Source organism: Geotrypetes seraphini, chromosome 4, assembly GCF_902459505.1.
Source record: "Geotrypetes seraphini chromosome 4, aGeoSer1.1, whole genome shotgun sequence".
Lineage (NCBI taxonomy): Eukaryota > Metazoa > Chordata > Amphibia > Gymnophiona > Dermophiidae > Geotrypetes > Geotrypetes seraphini.
In genome coordinates, this window is record NC_047087.1 from 254527065 (window position 1) to 254553154 (window position 26090).

The 26090-nt window shown below is 42.0% G+C and overlaps 1 protein-coding gene across 1 annotated transcript in view; it reads right to left on the reverse strand.

Moving 5' to 3' along the window:
* LOC117359964 (putative neutral ceramidase C) overlaps positions 1–26090 on the reverse strand; it is a 185863-nt gene that overhangs the window by 29995 nt on the left and 129778 nt on the right. The window contains 6 exon segments of the mRNA XM_033943469.1: positions 1264–1359; positions 5170–5265; positions 11304–11343; positions 11987–12081; positions 18403–18419; positions 18422–18517. Of these exon segments, the coding sequence (XP_033799360.1) occupies positions 1264–1359; positions 5170–5265; positions 11304–11343; positions 11987–12081; positions 18403–18419; positions 18422–18517 (440 nt within the window).

Consider the following 26090-nt stretch of genomic DNA (forward strand, 5'->3'; position numbering starts at 1 on the left):
ATGTCTGCATAGGAGCCACCTATAATAAAGACCCAAAAAGTAAAACATTGTCCAAATTGAAGCCATACAGATGTTAAATAATAAGGCAGAGAGGGCTGAGCCCTGAGGCATTCCCCTTCCTACAAAAACAAGATTTGACACTAGAGAATGACACGGTGACAAAATTCATCACCGTTCCCGTCCCCGCGGATAACCGCGGGAAACCATCTTCATGTCATTCTTTAAAGAGAGAGGGAAGAATCAGAGTATGAATGGCCACAATCACTGACCCACAAGCTTTGCTTTGAAGATTGCTGATGTAGAAGGACTGAGGTTGAAATAGACACTAGAAAATGACATGGGATTATTTCCTGCAGTTATCCGCGGGGACGGGAACGGTGATGAATTTTGTCACCGTGTCATTCTCTATTTGACACTTTACTTCCACTACTGACTTGAAATGACCGATTCAGTAGATAAGAAGAAAACCATTGTAGCACGTTCACAATCATTCCCAACCGTTCTAACTTTAACAACAAAAGATTCAGGTCAGCTGAATCGAAGGCTCAGAAATATCTAATGATATCAAACAATGTGTTTCATTCCAATCCATTCCCTCCTTTAACAGTCCTTGAAATTCAGCTTGTCAATATAACCTTAAAAATTGCTTATCTTCATTATGCTCAAATTATTGCAGATCATGTGTATTTCCAATGATGGCCAGTTTTTCCACAGTCACTATTAATACTGTATCAGGGAATACTATGGACCACCTCAATTTTATGATACTCATGAAAAAATGGCAGGATTTCCCTGCGACAGACTGTGGCGCTCCATGGATTCCCTGATACAGCAGTAATAGTAACGGCAAAACATTGGCCAATGTCAGAAGGACTAATGGCCTGCAATAATACGAGCACAATGAAGCCTAACAAAGAGAAGTTGCATTGATATACTATTTCATTAAAGAGAAAAGAAAGTTTTTCTTGTCAATGATTATAAGACACCTGGGCACATTAAATGCAGTTTGTAGGGTCTGAAGCTTTTCCTCCTACTACAGGTTTCATAGTATCTGCATTACTGGAGTATTTTTGTATGATAAATTAGATATCCTACATTCAGCTCAATCAGGATTCCAATTCCAGTCTGCATAGAACTAGAATATGTAATATAATGTAAGGTAAAATATGCTGAAAGTTGCAAAAAAAGACTTGCTGTCAAATACAGTTATTTATTGTTCCGATCGAAGGCTTTATTGCAGAACACACTTAAAGTTTTATTTACCTTTGCAATAGCTTTGGCCAAGTTGTTATATAAATGAACATAAGCAGACAGTGTATGGGGTCCATAAATAGTAGAAGCTCCCTCATACCGCTGAACCTACAGAAAAGATTTTAAGTAAATGGCAATTTTAGAGTCTGTTAGCAGCTTAATTCACTTGCATGTCTTATTAAAATCTGATATTTCATATAGGGAGAATCACAGAAATCAGCACAATTTCATCCAGAGGTTAATATTCCAAAGGCTTACGTAGTTAAGCTTCACTGATAAGCAGGCATTAACAGTTAAAATTTCCCCATTCTCCCTCACTGCTAACAAGCTCATTTTTTTCTGAGGGCACATAATTTCCCATATAACTGGTGCTACTGAGCGTATTCCTGGAGCCCAGTTTCAATTCAACCAGTCAATGCTAATATACAGCACTGACAGGCCTGAGTTACCTGGATAACTCTACTAGGTCAAATAGCTGGCCTAAAATTAACTGGAAATATAAACACAGATAGAAGGATCCACCCCCCACCCCTTGAGAACTTAAGGTGAACAGAAAAGTGAGGAAATGTATCTACAGAGACAAGGATAACAAGGACCTTGTATCTAAAAGGAGCCTTTATAAAACAGAGTTCAAAGGAATAATCAATTACTTGTACTCTAATGCAAAGTCGATGGCGCAAGGGATCAAATGATCTAGAATCAGTAACCATCAAGTATTATGTTCAGCTTTTGTATACCAAGTTGCAAATATCAATCTACAGTATGATAGGTCATTGGTATCTGTAAAGTATTATTGCCGAAAATAATACAACAAAGGTTCCAATCGTACGTTGAGCAAGAACTACCCAAAGTTCAGGCTGGTTTTAGAAAAGGTTGAGGAACAAGAGTCATTATTGCCAATGTTAGATGGATGTTGGAGAAGAGCAAAGAATACCCCTATACCTTTGCTTCATCAACTACAGCAAAGCGTTTGACTGTGTGGATCACAATAAACTGTGGAGAACTCTAATTCAAACTCAGTTGATAAAGAGCCTATATGAAAATCAAGAAGCTGCAGTGAGAACTGAATACAGCAACACTGATTGGTTTTTAATAAAATATGGCATCAGGCAAGAATGCATCTTGTCACCTTACCTGTTCAACCTGTATGATGAAACCATGTTCAGAAAAGCAAATTTGGAAGGAGTGTTGGTTTCAAAGTTGGTGCCGAAATATAAACAACCTGTGCTATGTAGATGATACAATGCTCATCACCAGCAGCAAAGAAGACATGCTTTGCTGTATCTATTGAGAAGTCAAAGCTGAAAGTCATAACATGGGATTAAAACTGAACATACACAAGATGAAGATCATGTACACAGAAAATGATGAAGATTTTGAGCTAGAAGGCGATAGAATAGAAGTTGTAAAGGATTTCAATCTCCTGGGCTCTTTTGTAAACAAAGAAGCAACTAGCAGGGAGAAAATACTCCGCAGAATAGCACTTGACAAAGTATTCAAAGGCAAAGAGGTAACACTCCAAATGAAGATCAGACTTGTCCATGCACTCATTTTCTCAGTGGTTAGTTACGGATGCAAAAGCTGGACACTACGAAAACAAGACAGAAAGAAGATTGACTCATTTGAGCTTTGGTGCTGGAGAAGGAATTTAGGCGTGCCGTGGACTGCCAGAAGAATTAACAAATCGATTCTGGAAGAGATCAAACCGGCTATGTCACTTGAAGCCCAAATAATGAAGTTATGACTGTCTTATTTTGGTCACACCATCAGAAGAGAGAAACCACTGGAGAAGGCCATCATGTTTGGGAAGATCGAAGGAACCAGGTGAAGAGGGCGACCTGCAATCAAATGGCTGGACACGTTGAAAAAACCCATGGGGATGATGCTGGAGGACCTTTCTGGACTAGCACAAAACCAATTTCTTTTTAGATCTGCAATTCATCAAGTCTCTAGTTCTCGAGCATGAGTCGATGGCACCTAACAACAAAAATAGTGCCATGAGAGGTTGTGGCAGCTATTTTGAAAAAGCACTGCAAGAAGCAGGAGCGAGAGGGCTATGCTCCTGCCTCCAACAACACTGCTGGACCACCTAGAATACAGATAGTCCCAGGGGAGCCTCCCTGGACAGTTGGGGGGCAGGGGGCCTTCTGAAAGGGGGGACTTTTTGCCACAGGCTGGGGGAGGGTAGGAAAGAAGGGGGCTCAGGGCCTCAGAGGTTCTAATTTTGTTTTTAAAAGTTATACAGGTCCCAGCCCGATATCTAGCCAGGGTGGTAGGCCTCAGCTGAATAAGCTCTGGCACCCAGCCCACCCACATTTAGCCCCCAGTATTCAGTGCTGATGCCCAGATATGGCCTGGCACTGAATACTGGGGTCTAATTTAGCCAGTGACTACAAGAGTTTAAAAAAAAAAAATGCTACATCATTATTGGCTGAATATTGGGGGGGGGCTTGTCTGGGTATATTTCCTCACTTTTCTATGCAACTAAAATTAACTAGTCAATTTTATATGTGCAGATTAGGATTGAATTACTGGAATAAAGCTAACCAGACAAAAGTGTCCCATTAATTTTCCTCTCAGCCGCAATGTTAGTTCATAGACCTCTTAGTGCATGAGAAAGTAGATACAACCATACACTGTAGCAAGATATTTCAGAATCTAATATTACCATTTGTACCAGAAGATCTGATACCCAATTATTTATTTTAAAACAATGTGCCTCTCATATTCCTCCAAGCCTCTAGGAATATCTGTAGTACACTGGTGACTGTGGCGCTCCAATAAAAACAGGGATCTTAATTTACTGGACCACTTACAAATCTACTGACAAAATCCTTAGGGCAGGTTTATTTGAAATCAGTAGGCTTGGTCTGTGAGATCCAGGGCAAGAACGATCCTAAACTGTTTTAGTTGTGATCATGCATTTGAAGGATCTGCAATAATGGCAATTTCATATTAAAAGTGACACCTATCTTCTTGACCATCTAGAAATTACCCACAACACAAGAGGGCTAGGATAGAAACATAGAAATGGATGTGTCTTAAATTTGGATTATAAATTTACTCTCTTTTCCAGTTCTGAGCTCTAGACAAGTTACAAGCAGTTCGCAAATCACGTCAAAGTGAATTTATAATCTAAGTTTCAAGTTTATTAAAATTTGATATACCGCTTAAAAAATTGTCTAAGCGGTGTTGTACAATATTTGGAGAATAAAATTATAAAAGCTTTGGGGAGATATAATTGAGACAAAAATCATAACATGACATACTGGAACAAATGGGAAGGGGGGTAAAACTACAATCGTTTTTAATAAGACAGGAAAACAAAGATGGGCGACACTGAGGGAATGGGAGGCTATGCTCTTTCTTTATTAGAGTTTCAGTGGAATCGGTGGCCTAGGGGAGAGGGGTTGCCATAGGTCATATGCATCCCTAAATAAATATGGTTTAAATTTATCTTATGTTCTTCTCTTCCCTTAAGTAGAGGGGAGTGAATTCCAGTGGGTGGGGGCGGTAACTTAGAAAATTTGTTTCCGGGTGGTGTCATAGAATAATCTCGGAACATTTAAGAGAAATTGATTGCTGGATCGTGGTGTTCTTGAAGAGCAGTAAGGGATAAGTAATCTGGACCTGAGACAGTGGAGGGTAAAGTTATTTGTCTAAAGTCACAAGGAGTATCTCTGAGAGAAGCAGGATTTTTACCCTACCTTCTCTGGTTTTTCAGCCTGCTGCTCTAACTACTAAGCTATTCCTCTTCTTCCTTTTACATGTGATTGAATAGAAAGGTATGGAAAACAGAAAAGAGATACTATTTTCTCATATGTCGCCAGATCCTTCCATATCATACAGATGCAGGATTCCTGTCAGCATTTATGAAAATGTAGCAGAGTGGAAATGATGTGCTAATCATTTTATTACCTGATATTCCTCATAGGTAGTGATGTAATGAGTATAAACATTGCACAGTCCTGAAATAATGACATTCATTCCTGGCTTTCCCTCAGTTTCAAATTCCTAAGGAAAATAAAAAATACATACAAATGACAAAATCAAATCTCTTAAATAACAGAAATAATATTCAGCCGGCAGTACTCAGCAGTTTGCTGACCACCGCCGATGTTATGCCCATCATTTTAATTCCAGGCCATGAATTTCCAGAGTCTGCTAAACCAGTGTTTCTCAACTCGGTCCTGGCGTACACCCTTACCAGTCAGGTTTTCAGGATATCCACAATAAATATGCATAAACTTGATTTGCATACACTGCCTCCATTATATGCAAATTTCTTATGGATATCCTTAAAACCTGAATGGCAAGGGTACTTCTGGACCAAGCTGAGAAAAACTGTGCTAAACCATAGCCAATTAAGTGTGATATTCACTTTGGGGCACCACATAAAGCTAGGACTGACGTTTTTGCAATCCTATTTATGTGGTGACCTTGCCAGGTTAAGTGCTGAATATTGCCATTTAACTGGCCAAGTGTTGACTCTGGCTTCAGAAAGCCCCCAAATAGCCAGTTTTCAAGTTCGGCACTAACTAGACATTTTCAGCGGCACTAACCGATTATGTGCCACTGAAACAATGTGGTTAAATTGCTTTAAATATTGACCCCAATATTGTTATGATATCCTGACAGTCCAGAACTCCTACTGTAAGAAAGATCCAGGTGTGATTTCTGGTGCTGACTGCAGTTCCACTGGCTGGCCATTGTTGATTACACTGCTAGGGAACCCCATTTGTCATGCAGAACATTGGAGGCGTGTCGGAGTGTCGAGGGTGGGATTTGGGTGGGACGTGTGCAGGCTTAGACTTAGTCGTATTGCATGTATAACCGAAAGTTATACAGCACAGGATCGACAGAACTTGGACGTTGTGACTTAGACCATTTAAAACATGGTCTAAGTCACAAAAACTCACCTAAAGTCACCAGATAAGCACTGCAAACACATAATACAGACCCCTACACACTACCCCAGTGACCACCGACCCTCCCCCCAACCCCATAAAAATATTAATCACACCTTTAAAATTCAGCTTCTAGACCATCATCATAGGACAGCCTAGTTGTCCTGCACAGAGGCGTCTTAAGCCATCTTGGAGGTGGGTTAGGGACCCATGGAGAGGAGGCCCCATGCCCATAAGCCCCTGTAATCACCGCATTGATACTTAAACATGTGCACTCCCCTATACACCCCCAAAACCCTTTTGTACTGGCATAGAAGTGGCTCCTGCAGCCATAAGGGCTATTAGGTTGATAGATAAGTGGGTCTAGGGGATTCTGGAGGTGGTTTGGGGGGGCTCACTGTGACCTATAAGGGAGCTGTAGTGAGATAATGACATGGCACCCTTTTTGTGAAGTTCACAGCAGTGCCCTATTTTTTCACCCAATGAATAGTTAAATTCTGGAGCTCATTGCAAGAGGATGTGGTAACAATGGTTAACATATAAGAACATTAGAATAACCTTACTGGATCAGACCAATGGTCCATCTAGCCCAGTATCTCATCTCCAGAAAGGCCAATCCAAGTCACAAGTACCTAGCAAAACTCCAAATGATTTGAACAAATGTCTGGAGGAAAAGTCTGCTATTGAGACAGAAATGGAGGAAGTCACAGCTTGCCCTGGGGTTGGTAGCATGAAATGTTGTTACTATTTGGGTTTCTGCAAGGAACTTGTGACCTGAATTGGTCACTGTTGGAAACAGGATATTGGGTTAGATGGACCATTGATCTGACCCATTATGACCATTCTTATGTTCTTATGTAACACTTATTTTCCTGTTTATCCACTGCACAGTTTAGGTTTTCTTCTATACCCATGTCTGAAAGACAATGCAGTTACCTTCCCAGATGAAGTAAAAACATAGGCAATTAAATTTTTGGGAAGACTGTACCAAACCCAGAGAGAAATAGAAGGCTCTATTTGTGATTTATAAACAGTTATACAGAATATTATCCCTTTTTTACGTTAATAAAAAGATTTAAATATAAAATCATAAGTGTTTGAGGCTTGTGCAAATGAGGACAGAGTCTGTAGGGATGGAGCAGGGACAGGGAAAGAGCTTGCAGGAATGGAGATGGAGCCTGTGAGTCAGGCTTTTAATTATATAATTATTTATGATTTTATAGGGTGAATAAATTTTGCATTGGAGTTTTGGACCTCCATTCTGATCTACTGGTTTGTTTGTTTTTGTATTCTATAAGTTAGGTGCTTAACAAGGAATCCTGCACATAGTCTATGTGGACTCCACCTATGTGTAAGCCTATTTGTAAAATATACACTATATAAGTTATATGCAAATTTAGAGAATATGTTTAGACAGAATTTTGGCATTTATAGCCATGTGTGTGCACATGGGCATGCATATGGCATTATTCTAATGCTTTCATGCATAAAGGGCCTTTAATGTTTAATAAATGCTTACTCTGAAGAAATCTAAGTGGTTTACAATAATAAAACATCACATTAGGAAAATAAAAGAACTCCATTACATTGATAGGGACCCCGCCCTCCTCCCCCAATTAATCATATCTAAAAAAACATTCACATTAATGCAATTATAAAGAATCTCCATGGTCAGGGTGTACTGCTGAATGCCATTAAATGTTAGCATGTACTTTGCGGTATTATCCCCTTAATGCCCACATTAATAACAAGAATAATCCTATGCTACCTGACCCAGTGTGATAGGAAAATGTCTCCCATTGACGTTTTGCCAGTATCAAGCCATAGGGCTAATAGGAACCAACTTTTCAAAATCATTGAGGCAACACATTCCTTGCAAAGAATGCACACATGCATACTGTAGTGCATAGGCAGTGGAATGCTGCTTTGTTTGGGGGGCCCAGGAGCTCCGTCCTGGTGCACAACCTCTAACAGCTCCTGAGTCCCTTACCCACCTCCTCCCAGCGCTTTAGATATAAATCTTTAGCAGCCACCATGCAGCGTCCATAAGCAGGCCTGCCCCCGGAAGTAGAATGAAGGGTTCTGGGGCAGGCCTGCTGTTTGATGCTGTGCAATGGCTGCCCGAAGATTTAAGCAAACACCGGGAAAAGGGAAGGTGGGAAGACAAACCCCAGAGCGACCAAGAATTTTTGGGGAGGACATGGCCACTGTGGCCTGCTCTGACGCCTGTGCTGTTGTGTAATACTCAACAGGTTGCCTAAAGTTAGGTGCCAGGATACGGCACGCTAAGGGGCTGATTCTATAAACGGTGCCCAAGTCAGTCAGCGCCTAGAAAAATGGCACCGGCTGCATGTCAGTCATACTTAGGTGCCATTTTCAGAATTGTGGCTAGCAGTGCCTATGTGAAAACGTAGGCGCCTTAATATAGACAAGGGTTTTAAAGGCCTACATTTCAGGCACCTAAGTTTTTAGAGAATCGCGCTTAGCAGCACCTAAGTTATGCTCCACCTGTAGAAATGCCCAATTAGGCATTAGGCACCACTAAGCGCCATGCAATAGGCACCTATCTTGTATAGAATCGGATAGGCGCCTATCGCCCAATTACATTTTTTGTACCAATTATTGAGGCTATTAAATGCCAATTAAGAAGGCACCCTTTATAGCATCAGCCCCTAAGGGTCAAGCCCATATTGGCAATTATGCACTTAATTGTTGTTAAAGCCTAGTAGCGTTCCGTTCATAATTACATGCCTAACTTTAGGCACATATGAAAATTGGGGACAAGTTACACACAATGTAACAAGAGTGAAAAGGTGCATATATCAAATAGAAAAAATCACTCTATGGACCTGTTCAAAGAGTAAAGTTGATTGAATGATGTAACACAGTTCTCCAAATCTTGCTCAGAATCAAGGAGGGGAAAACTGGGGCGAACCCCAGAAAAACCACCTCACAGACCAATCATCGCATGAAGGGTAAACGGTAACATTATATCATTCCATGTATGCTTTGTATGTTGAAAAAATATAGCACTGTAATGATTAGATAGTTTTTTAAGTCGAAGAACTAAGCAAACTTAACTTATAACTTGCGGGTTCCGACGTGCACGTTTCGATCCTGCCTCAGGGAACACACAGGAATTGTTGGAAAAACATGCGATGGGTACAGAGTTTCAGAATGGACTAATGTCTCCCATATGGAAGCGCGAGTGGCGCAGGTTAACTGCTTTGAAAGGCGATGATTGGGCTGTGAGGTGGTTTTTCTGGGGTTCGCCCCAGTTTTCCCCTCCTTGATTCTGAGCAAGATTTGGTGAACTGTGTTACATCATTCAATCAACTTTACTCTTTGAACAGGTCCATAGAGTGATTTAACTTTAGGCACAAGCACTTACGCTAGCTCAATGGCTGGTGCAAATACTGTACTCCCACCTACCTACTATCAATTGGGTGCATAATGGACAGTGTTCAACAATCTATGCACATAAGTGCTATGGATTTTCTGCACTTAGTTCGTAGAATACCAGCTATGTACAAATTTGTGCACTCTGACGATAATGTTTAAATCAGCAATGGCTCTATTATTCAACAGTAATAATTGGACCTCAAAAGAGTAAATTCAAAACTGAAAAAAACTTGTCCAATATAATGCTCTTCTAGACTAAACTACATAGACCTCAGTGGTGCAGCCTAGGAACTAATTTATCACTGGGTATGTATCGGTCTCTAATATTTTTATTATTTTGTTATCAAAATGCCCAAATGTTAAAACTTCGCCACACTCTTTATAATGTTGTCATCTCTTAAACATTGAGCTTAAATGCACTTAGCTTTGTGTCAGTGGGGGCATCTTCCAACAAGTTTTGCGGTCAGGCTTTCTCAAGATAACGTCCCCCTATTTAACTCGCTCGTCTTTTTGGCACTGGTTGTCAGCTAAAGCACGCATTATTTTAAGTCAGGTTGTGTCTATTATAAAATCTTGTCGGGTCAAGCTCCATCCTATCCAACTAACTCGTTTTCTTTTGCTACTCAAAAACATTCACGTAAAGCTCGTGCTTTTTTTTGTTTGTTTGTTTATCCATCAGTGAAGGGCTGCAAGTTCGAAAGATTTCATGAACGCATGCTTTCTTATCAGGCTGCTAGTTGGGACAAAGAATTCAAACAATTATTTCTTATGTATTTCTCATACCTGGAATTTAGAAGGCATTTGAAAACTTACTTATTCTCCAGATTTTTTAATTCAGTTATGATCTCTCGGTTGTAAGTGAGTGTAATCTTTTGTAAACCACATACGTAGATGTTCAAGGTTATGCGGTCTAGAAGTTGATTTTTATGTTATGTTCTTTAAATCAAATAATAAATATACTAGAGACTGATGAAGAAGTGAGTGCCTACATACCCAGTGATAAATTGGTTCCTAGGCTGCACTACTCAGGTCTATTAATTAAATTAAACTAAATTAAACCAATTAATTAATTAATTAAAAATTAAATTAAATTAAAATAAATTTATAAAGTAAAAAATAAAGTTTATAAGGGTCCGATGAAGAAATGACACTTAAAGCCACGGACTATGAAAGTATTGAGTCTCTTGGTGGTGCCACTGAGGGCTGTTAGTGATTGATATTGAGAGACAATACGGACTCTGTTTTAATTTATAAATAGTTGCTTACTATTAGTCTGCATTCTTTATGAATAGCACACATTAGTAGTAATGATGGCCCTCACCAAAATGAAATTTTTTAAAAATAATACAAGTTTTGCCCTGCAAACCTCTGATAGGCACACTATTGCACAACAGTTTGCTCTAAGTGAACAATAAAGTGCCATATTGAGCCCATGGTGCACTATAAATTGTGCAATATTACACACTATTGATAACATTGTCCCCAAAATGAAAATAAAATAAAAAGCCCTTGAGTAAAACAAAAAAATCTTGTAATGACATGGGAAACCAAATGAAAATTTGGGGGATGCATGCCACTAAAAACATACTCTCCGGTGTGCAATAGTTTCTTTGGAGATTTAGATGCTGTAAAACACACTTTATTTGTCACTTAAAAAGCACGATGATGTGCTTTGGCACAACAGAGAAAAATTATTCAGCTCACACTAAAAGTACTTTGATATTTTTGTGATCTGTATCTTACCTTTTTAATGGCTTCCCTTAGTCTTCTTCCAGACATAGTTCTGTGGGATGTAAAATGCAAACAGCAAAATCGAAACTGATGCAGTACAAATAAAATATATTTGCACAACCAAATAAAAGCGCCAGAAAAATCAACACAAAATGCTAGTCTTTAAAGAGCACTCTGAGTTGAGCACTCTTATAGAATAGTGCTTAGATTTCATTCCCACAGCCAAATGTGGGTCCTGATATTTAATCCAGCTGAAACCTGCTGTAAATGCCAGCGCCCAACTCATGGCAGCTGAGTGCAAGAATGGCAGCATTTTATAACTCTGCATGCAAATTTTTGGAACACCCATATCATACCCCTGGTTACTCCCCATTTTGATTTGCACGCTAAGGGATTTAGACACTGGTGTATAGAATAGCACACAGGAAGATGCACATATACAGTATATAAAGTGTTACATAAACTGCCAATTGCTCAAATTATCAATTGTTCACAAGGATAATAACCTATAACAGACCCTACACAGTCAGGGGCAGGGAGGGGTGGGGCGGGGGGGGCCCAGTGGACTTGCGTACCTAGGGACCCTTGAAGAATTAATCCTGCCCTGTAGGGAACTATAACAATTGCATCTTGTTAAGAATTAACTCATGTATATGCAAACAAGAGCTTAAAGAAAAATTTAAAAAAGCACATACGTAAACTCTCCTGGAATAGCAGCTATTGCCAGGGACCCAATGGTAATCATCTGAATGTCAACTATATCTGGATGCCATGGCAAAGGCTTCAACATCTGCAAAAAAAAAAAAAAAAAGCAACATTAAATAATATTGGCCCAACTATGGGTGAGGCTCATATTTAGGCACAAACGAATAGACACCCCCCTCCCCCCCATTTGCCGCAAATTCTCCTTGCATATAACTTGAATACTTTTAGGGCTCCTTTTACTAAGGTGCACTAGGGCTTTAACGCGCAGAATAGCGTATGCTACATTGCCCCGCGCGCTAGACCTTAACGCCAGCATTCAGCTGGCGTTAATTCTAGAAGCATAGCGCGCGGTAATTTCCTGCGTGCGCTAAAAACGCTAGCGCACTTTGGTAAAAGGAACCCTTAGTTTAAAGGTCATAAGAAGATTATGTTTTGTTTTTTAATTTTTCTTTCTTTCCTTTTTTATGTGAATGGAGTTCTTTTCAAAAATTGTTTGAATTTGTACATTGTAAACCGCTTTTATTCTTTTCTGGGCTGTATACGCGGTATATAAAGTTTTTAATAAACATAAACATGTGATGAAATGTTCACATTAATGAAGTGTCCATACATCTAAATTCTATAAAAGCAATTAAGCGCTTAATTGCTGTTACAGAATACAAGCATAAGTCTGCAGTTATATGCATAAATTTAGGCAGGAGCACTTAATCCTGCTCTGTGGCTAACATAAATGCATGCACCCAAAATTCAGAAGTTATGCTTGTAAATGACAGTATTTTATAAGTGTGGCACATAACTGCTTGGCATGTCCCTGCCTCGCCATGCCCCTCCCATGAACCTGCCCCCCTTGTTACATGCTATAGAACAGGAGTGTCCAACCTTTTGGCTTCCCTGGGCCGCATTAGCTGAAAAAAATGTTTCTGGGGCTGCGCAAATGCTGCAGCAAGACAGAGGAGGGAGCCGGCAAGACAGTAAACACCCGGGGGCAGCAGAGGAAAACACTGCATCGCCCTTGACCAGGGCTGCACAAAATACTTCATGGGGTCGCAGGTTGGACACCCCTGCTATAGAATGTAGGCACTACTGTTATAGAATAGTGCCTATAAGCAAAAACTGGAACTCAGGATCAATTAGCGCCAATAATCACCCATTATTAGTTGTCAGTGTCAATTCACACCCAATTAGGCAATTAAATTATTTGTATACTGCAGATTGCACATATACTATTCTATGGGGGTAAATCAAAAATTAAAAGCAATTGCTAAATTACACGATAACAACAGAGCTAGCAAAATGTAACATGTGTACTTGTACATTGCCTGTTGGATAGTGCAGCTCTCGGCCTTTAGTCGTGTGGCAGCCACAAGGTCAGAAACATGGATGCTCCATTGCAAGATTGCACAATTGAAGAACAATGTGCAGTAGTGCACTTTGGGGGGGGGAGGGGCAGAGGGAGTGAAACCTGTGGAAATTCACCGTCAGATATTGACTCAGCATGGGCATAGCACCCTGAACAACGAAAGGTTTATGAGTGGGTGAAAAGGTTTAAAATGGGAAGAACAGACGTAATCGACAAAGGTGGTTCTGGTCGCCTATCAACATAGCGCATATAATAGCACATTGACAAGACGGATGTCTTGAGTAGAGAAGACCGATGGATGACAGTGTCTCAACTGGCTGCAGATTTGGATATCAGCTATGGATCTGTGTTTGCCATAATACATGATGACTTGGGATACAGGAAAGTCTACGCAAGTCTTACTGATCTGCACAAGCAACAGCATGTGGAGGTTGTGACCCAGTTCCTGAGACAGTATGAAGAAGATCTGAGTAATCTGGAGAGAACTGTCACCAGTGACAAGACATGGGTGCATCACTGTGATCTGGAGAGTAAAAGACTAAGCATAATGAAGTAAAGGACACGGTGCTCTCCTGGCTTCAGGAGCAGCTGAAAAAACTTCTCTGCAGGAATGCAGAGGCTAGTTGAACGATACAAACGTGCCGCCTTATTTGGGGAATATGTGGAAAAGTGATATGTTCAATTGTTCAAAGTTACTTCTATTAAAGCCGTTAAATGTATTTTGCTTTTACTTTTTAATTCATCCTCATATAATCTAAGTGCACACAAATGTGCATTCAAATTTGGGTGTGCGCCCAATTTGCACGCAATTTAATTGAATAATCAGTCAATTGGCACCAATAATTGACATCTTAATGAGCAATTATTGGTGCTAAATGGTTTTAATTATAATTTATACATATTAATTTAGGCATGGATCTGCATCTAAATTTTATGTGCAAGTCAATGGGGGGGCACAGAAATGGGAGGCTCATGGGCGGATTGGGTCTGTTCCTTGCATTTACCCACATAATTATAGACTAAGAGGGATACACACCTAATTTAGGATTTGCATCACATTTCAGATAGTGCAAATGGCCATACCTAAAGTTAGTCGTGGTTTCTGCCGCTAAGCTCTATTCCAGGGGTGTCCAATGTCGGTCCTCGAGGGCCGCAATCCAGTCGGGTTTTCAGGATTTCCCCAATTAATATGCATGAGATCTATTAGCATACAATGAAAGCAGTGCATGCAAATAGATCACATGAATATTCATTGGGGAAATCTTGAAAACCCGACTGGACTGCGGCCCTCGAGGACCGACATTGGACACCCCTGCTCTATTCTGTTAACAGCATCTAATTTTGAGCACTGTTTATAGAAGAGTGCTGAGCGTTATTTTTTTCGACGCCGATTTTTTAGTCACCATGTATAGAATTCAGCCCTTCGTGTGAAACTTTGCATACAGGACTATAGAATGAGGGAGATAGCAGGCTGAATATTGCCACTCTCTTGATAACTCTAGGGATGGCATTCAGATATTGCAACTTACATCAGTCAGATAAATTTGGCCTGTGGCACTCTTCTGGACAGTATGTGTTTTTAAATATCAAACTACATTTATTAGGTGCATTTGGCCTCAGCTTATATCAATTGCTGTCAAAGGCTCATCCCATCTCTGTTAGTCTGTCCATTCACAAAATAGGACATTTTATGGTAAGTTTACTAAAAGGGAACTTTAAGACAATCCAAGAATGTAAAACCTTTGTTATCAAAATCAAGTTTCAAGTTTAATTAAAATTTCTTATACCGCCTAATCAGCCTTCTAGGCGGTGTACAAAATCATAAAAGAAAACAATAATTAAAATACAAATTTAAGAAGACAGGGGGCGACAAAGACTTTTGGAGACATAAAACCATAACAGGTGGAAACAAGAGGATAATAGGCAAGAACTACAATTTTAAAGATAAAATATTTTGACACCTACCAGATAGGACTTAACACTTTCCCACTACAAAGACATTTAAAACTGCTCTGCCACCTTTCTGTCTCCTGCCTACCACCCACCCCTCCCTCTTCCTATCTCTGAAATGCTTTCATGTTTTCCTTGTATATACTGATATATGTCAACATTTGCTTATTTCTGATCTGAAGAAGGGTTATCTTTGAAAGCTCATCATAAAAGGCATTGAGATAGTCCAGTAAAAAATGTATTGTACCTTATTGCCTTTGTTTTTTGTTTTATAACTAATAATAAAACCCTAAGCGCGCATGCACACTCCTACCTACGTGATCCGTGATCCGTAGTTCCATGGCCGGCAGAGAAACGTTAAAGTGTGCGGCACATGTGCGTTCGGCGTGTGCACACGTTCGGAACGTGCGCGCATGACGGTTTACTTTATCCAGCAGTGGTTACTGTGTGCCAGTTGCCCGCCCCCACCAAAAAAAAAAACAAACCAAAAAAAAGGTAGGTGGGAGAAGGGGCACGATAAACAGACAGGCAGGGACATTGACAGACAGACAGAAATAGAGGAGGGCTTTGAAGAGGAGGGCGGTTCATGCCAGTGGGCCAGAAGAGACCAGAAAGCTGGGATGGAGGGAGGGTAGGAACGGTGGTTTGGAAGCAGGTATTAGGTAGCAGGGAAGAGGTGCTGCTGGACAGGGGGGGGAGATAAAATGAAGGGAGAAGGGCTGCTGCTGGACAGGGGGAGGTAAAAGGAAGGTAGAAGGGCTACTTCTGGACAGGGAGAACAGGGAAGGGGTGGTGGTGGACATGGGGGAGATTAAAGGAAGGAAGGGAGAAGGGCTACTGCTGGACAGGAGGAGCAGGGAAGGGGTGGTGGTGGACAGCAGAGGAAAGAGAGAGAGAGAAAGAAAGAAAGACAGACAGCGGCCAAGGAGAGAGAGAGAGAGAGAGAGAGAGAGAAAGAAAGACACACACACACATCTATTCTAGCACCCGTTAATGTAACGGGCTTAAAGACTAGTTTCTTTATATTACCTTAAAATGGGAGAAAAATCTCTGAACAAAATATCAGAAAAAAAGGAGAGCAGATATGACCAAACAGAATAAACTACTGTAGTATTGGCACTATAATAAACAATAAACTGATGATATTTGGTGCCCCCTTTTTCTTCTGATCTGCTTATCCATATGTCTAGGGTTTTTTTCTTTTTTAATTGCAACCAGTGGCGTACCAAGGGGGGCGGACAGCCGGACATGTCTGGAAAATTCCTGGGCTGCGAAGGGGACAGATGATGGAAGTGGGGAGAGAGAAGAGGGCAGATGATGGAAGGAGGGGGGAAAGAGAGAGAAGGGGCAGATGATGGAAGTGGGAAGAGAGAAGAGGGCAGATGATGGAAGGAGGGGGGAAAGAGAGAGAAGGGGCAGATGATGGAAGTGGAGAGAAGGGGGAGAGAGAAGAGGGCAGATGATGGAAGTGGGGAGAAGGGGCAGATGATGGAAGTGGGGAGATAGAAGAGGGCAGATGATTGAAGTGGGGAAAAGGGAGAGAGAGAAGAGGGCAGAGGATGGAAGGAGGGGATAAATAAAAGGAGAGCACATGATGGGGAAAAGGATTGAGTTAGGGAAATACTGGAGGGCGTGAGGGAAAGAGGTGGCAAGCTGCAGGTAGACAGTAAAAAAGGAAATTGATGAGAGGGTAGTAAGAACGTAATCTAGATGGATGTAGAAAATAAATTGAAAAGGAAAATGAGGGAAGAAAGGGATTGCAGAAGAGAGGTGTAGGAGAGGAGAGAGATGCCAGACTAATGGGGGTTAAAGGAGAAATGGAAGGGGGAGGTATACAGTTTCTGGAAGGGGCATAGAAGGAGAGAAGATGCCATATAGGGGCAGAGAGATGGCAGACAATGGATGGAAGGAAGAGAGTAACAAGAAGATGAGGAAAGCAGAAACCAGAGAAGACAAAGGTAGAACAAAAATTTTCTATTTATTTGTTGCTTTAGGAGACACGTGTCACTGTTTCTGTGGTATTGCATTGTATGCAGAGTCCAGCTTCTTGCTGGTTCAATTTAATCTTTGTCTATGTATTTCTATTTTATCCCCCCTTTTACAAAACTGTGGAGCGTTTTTTAGCGCCAGTCGTGGTGGTAGCAGCTTTGATGCTCAGAATTCTATGAGCATCAGAGCTGTTGCCACCGTGGCTAAAATCCACACTACAGTTTTGTAAAAGAGGGAGGGGTTAGTTTGTGATGACATATTTCATACTAGGCGAAGGTGTTTTCTGTGTTCTGTGTGTTCGAAAGTCATGGTTTTCTGTTAGAATTGATCTGTAGTAGTCTGGCTTGTTTAGTTTTACAATGGGTGTATTGATGTTGTACTGCTCACTGCATATATAAGATGCTGCCTTTTCCTAGGTACTCATGTGTGACGTGTGGCTTGTTATTAAAAATCAAGTTTTTCGTACAGATGGGGGGGTGCCAAAAAATGATGGGCCCCGGGTGTCAGATATGCTAGGTACGCCACTGATTGCAACACTTAAAAGAAACATATGCTTGGTAACTCAGGAGGGGAAAAGAACCATGGGATCCTGGAGATCAAAGGGTCAACAGGGAAGCTAGGTTCTGCCTTCCAAAGATCAAGAGGAGTGATGGCCAGAAAAGGAAAAAGAATAAGGTGCTGGGGAGGCCAGACCCCATCTCCTGAAGCTCTAGAGGAGGGAGAGTATGATGGGAGAAGTCAGAGTGGTGGGAGGCAACATCAAGCCACCTCAAAAATAAAAAAAATAACTGGAGGCAGCAGAAGCAGCAGGGTAATGGGAGTCTAGGCGCGAACATCCAAAGATACAGCAGAGTGAGGCAGCATCTGAAAATCTCCCTTTCTCTTAACCAGCAAAGACCTTAAGGTGAATGACCGCAGCCCTTGGATCCTTCTTAACAGCACTAACCTGGTCAAATTGATGTTCCTTAATGCCTGCACTTGACCTGGTGAAAGAGGGAAGGAGAGGAGGTGGAAATTGACAGGCAGAAAAAAAAAAAAGTGTGGGAAGGAGAAAAGGGTAGACGGCAAGGGAGAAGAGGAGAAAGTGTGTAATACACCCATACATACCTCTCCTGTACTAAAAGGATTGGCTTAGGATTGTGGCAATCAACAGTTTCATTAGATGGCTTGTGCAATAACATGTCCCGAACTGTGTCCCAAAATGGATCTCCTTCTACAGTTCCTGTAAGTAGAAAATTATTTTCAATGTTGTTCCTTTGATTCAACTCAATATACATTACAATTATGTTATGCAAATGGCTACCCTAACTATCTTCTGAGTTAACTGGACACTAGTCTCAATATTGGCTGGTGCCCTGTTAACTTCCTGGTGACTACACATAAAATGCCAAAGCCTGGACATGGCCCAACACTAAGGGCTACTTTTACTAAGGTGCGCTAGCGTTATTAGCGCGCGCAAACCACGCACTTAACGAAAAATACTAACGCAAGCTCTATGGAGGTGTTAGCGTCTAGCGCACGCTAAAACCACTAGCGCACCTCAGTAAAAGGAGCCCTAAATATCTGGGTTGAGGTTCAGCCCCTGACTTATAAACACTGACCATAGTAGGCTGAATATACCATAGTGAGATGTTATCAAGTATATTTATTATGGAGAGGGTACTAAACTCAAGAAAAAATTCAGTTGAATTAGAACAGTACAAACAGGAATAAGAATAGTTTTCTAGAATCCTCTAGAATGTAAAGAAAAAGCAAATTTACTCACTTGTATCAGGTGTTCGAGGAATGATTAGGGTCTTACCTCAATAATCTTCTTTCTAGCAGACAGACACTCTATTCCTGAACATGTGGGTAGTCAATCCCTTCTCGTGAGAATTCTTGTAGGGAGCTTTATAAGCATTCTTTTGCTCTACCTCCCATTCTTCAGGGCTGTTCTCCAATTTTTCAGTTCATATCAAAGCAGATGGTCTGCCCTGGAGAGAAAACAGAAGAGGGAGGAATATGGGGACACTCCCTGAGAAACATGTCTGCTCTGCTCATATCATTAAACATAAAACAGATAAACAAAACTTTATCATTTGCAATACATAACCAAGTGAAAACCAAGTTACCAACTTAAGTGCCACTTGCACTGAAAGTGTGGGAAATTTTATAGATACCCCCTAGCTTCTTCAACACGCCAGTCGTATCTTCTATTCTTGTTAAGGTTGGACAAAGGAAATAATCAAGATGTCCAGACTCCATGGCACCTTTGAAGTAGTAAGCAGGCAAATGAACACCTGACAGGGCAGGATTCAGGAATGGAGTGTCTACTAGAAAGAAGATTATCGAGGCAAGAACCTAATCTTTCCTTCTAATGCAACAGATACTAAAGAATCACTATTGAAATTTTTTTACATGTTTATAAATTTGAAACTAGATTACTGTAATGTGATCTATGCAGGTCTGCCCAAATCACAACTAAAGCATCTTCAGACTTTACAAAATATGGTCATGAGAATATTGAATAATGCGCTTAAACATGATTATGTAACCCCTCATAAAACAATTACCTTGGTTACCTATTCATTCCCGGATACAGTTTAAAATTCTAACTTTGACTTATTAAACATTGCACTCGGGTGTTCCAGATTATCTGGCTTCTTTAATTATTCCATATTCTCCAGCAAGGTTCCTTCATTCACTATTAGATAATAGACTAGTGATTCCTTACCCCTCAAAAACAAAGTGGGAGAGAACCAGAGACTTAGCTTTCTTTGCAATTGCACCATCTTTATGGAACTCTTTACCAACTAACTTACATTTGGAACCTTCATATAGGAACCTTCATATATTCAATTCCGTGTACTTTTGAAGACTTATCTTTTTGAACGTGTTTTCTCTTAAATTGTTAATCAGTAGAGAACACTTTTTGCAGTGATGGACCGTGTATGGTTTTATTTCTTTGTATGAAAGTAGTGTACTTTCTTATTTTCAATGGCGTTCTTTTTCTATTTTTTTGTTTTTATTTGATGTATTTTATTGTAAACCGCCTTGAATTGTGCTGCAATTAAGGCAGTTTATCAAATTTTAATAAATGATAAACACTCCATTCCTGAACATGTGGAGCATGTCAAAGCAGTCCTCTGAGTTTAGGGTGAGACAGATGAGCCTGAACTGAAGATCCAAATGTAGAGTCCTGTTTGACCATCATATCCACCCTGTAAAACTTCATGAATGTATGGAGAGAAGACCAAGTGGCAGCTCCACAGGTTTTGGAATACCGCCCATGAGGAATTACGCTTCTAGTAGAGTGTGCTTTTAGGGATATAGACAGATTTTTTCCACTTATACTATAGGCTGAAGAAATGGCCAAATGGATCTAGCTTGAAATGGTCACATTCAAGGCTGTTTGACCTTTATGGGCAGCCCCAGTCAATAGGAACATATGATCCAACAATCAAAATTAATTCGTAACCTCTAGATACCGCAATAAGAGTCTGCATATCCAACAATTTCAACATTTGATCACTCTTTCACGATCCCAAAGGAGTGAAGGCAGGGAAGCAGACTTCTTGATTGATGTGAAAACTAGAAACCACTTTCAGTAAGAAAGATGGGACTGTGCATAAGACCATACCTGAATCTGGAATTCTGAGAAATGGATCTCTGCAGGACAAAGCCTGAAGATCCAACACTCGTCAGGTGGAGGTAATCACTATCATAACCACTGTCTTGATGGTGAAGTCCATTAGGGAAGCTTGCTCCAGAGGTTCATAGGGCACTTGGACCCTGCATGAGCAGCCGAAGATAACAGGGAAGTATGAGACTTTGATCCTTTTGTAGATGGACCAGGTCTGGATATCACAGTTGCTTCAACTACTCTGTTGCTACTAGAATCACTGGCCCCTGGTACGCCATGATCCTGTGTAGAAGTTGGCTTATCATGGGCTATGAAGGGAAAGCATAGAGAAGACCTACCATTGGTCAGGGCTGCACCAGGATGTCTAGGCCTTCGCTTCCTGGCTCATGTTTGACTGAATAACTGAACCGCCTTCTTGTTGGCTACTGTGACGAGCCAAGTGGTTATTTCCCTATCACATTGCCAGGACCTACAGTGCTCTGCCCCAGGTTTTCTAACAACCCTTTCTGTATTCACACACATATACACTTCTAGACACTCTTGAAGGTATAATGAACACTTTTATTGGTGTACAGGACCTGAGTCTGTTCCTTCACAAGCTCAGATAAATCAAAACTCTACGTATACTTAACGTGATCATTTATTTTTTCATCAAAACGGGACATCTATTAATATTCAACCCCACACCTATTCAATGTCTGCCCCCTCTCCACACTTCCATTTAGGATCTGTCCCCCCTCTCCCCCACACTTCCACTCAGCACCGGTCCCCCTCTCTCTACCCCTTCCATCTACCGTTCACCTTCTGTCTTGCCCCTCCCATCCACTGCCCTCTCTGCCCTTTCAATCCAGTGTCTGCCCTCTCTCTCTGTGTCCGCCCTCTCTCTCTCTTCCATATGGCAATTTCCCTCTTTCTATGTCCCGCCCCCTCCATTATCTGGCATTTTCTCTCCCTCCTTCCTTGCCCCTGGTCTGGCATCTGTCTTCTTCCCCCTCCATGCGCAAGTGATAGGTAAATGCAGATGCTCAGTTAGAGAGTTGGCCTCAGTGCTGGTAAAAAAAAAAAAATTGAAAAATAGGACTTTAGAAGTGGTCCTTTGAATACTGGCTACACTTGTAAGAGAGCCCATGAAATCCTGACTTTGTAGAATGGTCAGTCACACTGGATGCTAATCGTTTTGAATTTTCTTCTTCTTCACCTTCCTTAAGGTACATAAACAATCCTTTCAGGAAGGAGAAAAAGAAAATCCAAAATGATTAGTATCCAGTGTGACTAATTAGAAGTCGACTGCTTGAATCTTGTAAACTGGGCGGTTACCTGCTGGTTACTGTGGCCTTCGGGGTGTGGTGGGCAGTCTGCTACCCTCATGAGCTCTCTCTTTGGTCTGGGCCCATCTCCGTTACCTGGTAACCCCAGCGGAGAGGCACTGAGACAGGTAGTGGGTGGGAAATGGGAAAGCGTCCTGCTGTCTCCATAGTAACAGCCCGTAATTGAATTGAACTCAGGCCGTCTGACTCTAACACAGCACGCACTGGCTTCCCTTCTCCTCCGAAACAGGATGCGAGGGGAAGCCAGCGCTCGCAGTGTTAGAGCCCTGCGGCCTGAGTTCAGTTCACTTGCAGGTGAGAGGGTAGTGAGGGAGTAAAAGGGAGGGAAGAACACCTCACCAGACAGTCGGGGGGGGCCCCTGCCCTTTTTTTCCCCCCTAACGCCAGTCCTGGGGCAGGGAGACAGCCCATTCTCCTGCGATCCCCTGTCCCGTTGGTCCCACACACAGCTTCAGGACGCCATCTCTGAAAACAGGACATTTCGGTGTCCCGAAGCTGTGCATGGGGACAATGGGACAGGGGATCTGAAAAAGGGACAGTCCCGTTCAAAATGGGACGTATGGTCACCTTACGTATACTTTAAGTTCAGCCTCTTAGTACAGTGTAACAGTTTGTTCTAAAAACAGTATCAATTCCTATTCAGTGTTTAGTCAATTAATCAGCTCTCTGCAATTTCAAAACCTGTGCGGCTTACCTCAGCCACACCAAACATTAGCTGTTCCTTTCACAGCAGTGTTAGGCTCTTCAGCAAACAGCCTCAACCAAATAAACATTGGCTTACCTTAGCCAGCACGTTTACTGTCCAAGTTTCCAATATATTCAGCAGACTTCTCATCCTGCCAAGCACAACACCACTCACCATACCAGCTCTTCCAAGCAATCCTTATCAGTCTTCTCAGCTTCCCCCGGGGTTCTCCTTAACCCATGACTTCTGAGCCTTCTCTGCTCCGAGAAGTCTCTTTGTGGAGGCTCTCATCTTACCACAGGTACCTTCTCCTAGGGACCTCTCAGAATGAATCCCAGACTGGGCATATGAAGCTCTTCCTGCCTGGGTTCCATCCCATGACTCAGCAGGGTAGCCTATTCATGCAGTTCAGCACCACCTGCTGAATAAGGGTTGAGCTCTGAGCTACAAAGCTCAATGCATCTTGGACCCTGTAGTTCAGCGTCACCTGTGGGATGAGGATTGAACTCTGAACTACAGAGCTCAATGCATTCTGGACCCTGTAGTTTACCCCAATACTTGCCAGCGCCCTCTACTGCCCACCAACATAACATCACTCGTGAAGGAGAATCCCTGACTCCCTCACAGCTACCAATGTCATTAGATTGAATGTCAGGAACCCCCACAGATTCACAATGCAGGTGAAGGCTTCCTGAGATTTTGACCACTCCCCAGGATCCAGGGTTTTCCAGCTGAGGAAATCCGCTTGCACATTTTCCACTCCTGCCACATGCGCTGCTGAGAGTGCTAGAAGATGTGAACCTTTGTTTTTGCTACTATGTCTGGTTTACAGTAGCTGTCACTTAGGAATGTTTTGAACTTATTTTTGCTCTGCCTTCAGGTTGGTTAGAAGCACAGGTTTTTCTCAATTGACATTCATGCCTTTTTAGGATTTTTACTGCTTTTCCCCCGTCGGTAGGAGGAGCCTGCGATTTAAACACTGTGAGCAGAGTATGACTTGTTGACTAAGCAGTGTCTGTGTATTCTGCTTTATGGTCTGAGGCCTGCTTTATTAACAAGTTGTTTGTTCAGTTTCCTGTGGCAGCTCTGTTAAAACTTTCACTTGCCAAGTTTGTGAGTGCTCACAGTAGCTCTTTTTTTGGCAGTGTTACTGTTATTGTGCATTGATGAGAGGGAAAACAGGAGGTATGTGCCTTTGTGCTGCTCATAAGCAAGCACAGTACAGCAAAGGACTTTAGAGTCTCTATGTTTAATTCCTGGAGGGATGCTGTGATCACCTCCAAAAATGCTGAAGGCTTAAACAGCCTGCACACAGTCGGGTCTTCCCCGATATCAGGGGCCTCCATCAGATCTGATTCTGGTCCTCCCAGAGATGAAGCAACATCTCCTGTTATAGAGGACCCTGACTGGGAGAGTAAAGGCATTGAAAGAGAACCCATTTTGTCCCAGTCTTCCTCAGACTGAACTTCCCCGTCTTGCACTTGGCACTGTTGCTGGGGAATTGCGCTTTTGGGAAGGAACCCCCGGCGCCAGCAGGGCCGCAATCCCTGAGGGTTCCATGTGGTCCTTGTTACTCATGTAAGATTTATTGATGAACTCAGGGGAACCCCATGACCTGGATGTCCAAATGGCTTCGGCGGATATTCACAAGCTTCTTTCTGGGTTTTTGTGGCTGCGTCACAACTGCACTTTACCGGGAGCGCACTAGCGCTTCTCCCCGATTCAGATATGGACTTTTTGCCAGGTCCTTAGACCAACTGGGCACCAATACCCTCCAAGGGACCAGAGGAGATTAAGCCAGAGGCTCCCACCCCCCACTCACATGCTGTGCAGCATGTGGAATACGGATGATCCCCAGACAGCCATCCACTGCAAACTTGGCATGAATCCAAGGTATCCTGGCCTGAGGAGTCCATCATACCTGTTTTTAAACAAAATCGAGGTGTTTTGAGGCAGATAGATAGATATTTTCAAATCAGGAAATCCAAGATGGTCGCCCCAGCAGTGATTTTAGCACAAAACCAGCCAGAGGGAGCTACACTGGGCATTAAAAATTAGCAATTTTAGGATTTCAAAGGTGGGGGAAACTTACCTCCAGAACCAAGAAAAATGATTTTATAGATCCCCCCAATTTTGTTTGCCAGGCTGTCAGCCTGTTACTGTGCCATGCTGTGTGCTGGATGCTGCAAGTGTAGAAGCTGCAAACAGCTTACAGGTAGAACCTCTGCTTCAACAAGCTTGGAATCTAGACTGCTTGTGTCTTCTGACTGCTTCTCAAGCCCAACAAACCAGCCAGAGACCTCGACCTCCACTGGATCATGTGCACACAAACAGAGAAAGAAAGCAGTTGACCACGATCCTGGAAAAAAACACCAAGGAGCCACTCAGCCTGTGCTCAAGCCTGCTGTGGATGAACCTGGGGGTGAGCCATGCTCCCAAGGGAATGGTTCCTGAGCCCCCGAACTGGTAGTGCAGGCCAAGTGGGTGAACTGCAAAGCAGTCTGCCCCTTGGAAACAGACCCTCAACCTCTGAGTCTGCGCTCTCCTGCAGCCAAAGCTGTCCCAAGAGTGGGATCCCCTACAGCACCAAAAAGCCTTGCAAACGGTCCAAAGAAAACCCAAATATAATTTAAAAATAAATACTAGTAGAAAAGACCGGCTCCTATCATCTTGTTTGTAGAGAGACAACTGAGAAATTGGAGGGCAGCCCAGAAGGATGGAAGGCGGTGCAAAAGAATGCTAATGAAGTTCCCTACAAGAATTATCAAACTAGAACACAGATTACCACAGATAGGTGACCGCACCAATGGAGTCCTTGCACAGAAATTGCTTATTGTTCAGAAGTTTCTTTGAAGCATTTGGCAGGCTCAACCATGCATGTGTACATGTCTTCCTGTCTTCCCAACTTGCGCAGGACCCAAAGTTGGATAAAATAGTATAGAGAATTCATCTCCTAGAGAGATGTGAATCTGTTTCCTGCTGTCCTCAGAGATCATCTGCTACAACTGAGTAACTTCACTTTCTCCAAGAACAAATGGGAATCCCTAGCTTCCAGGTTCATTGAAAACAACAAACAATGATCAATAGGGACTTGCAACAGCAAGGCCAATCAGAGCCAATAACTCTAAAGAACTAAAAACTTCCTGTTGTGAAGGTACAG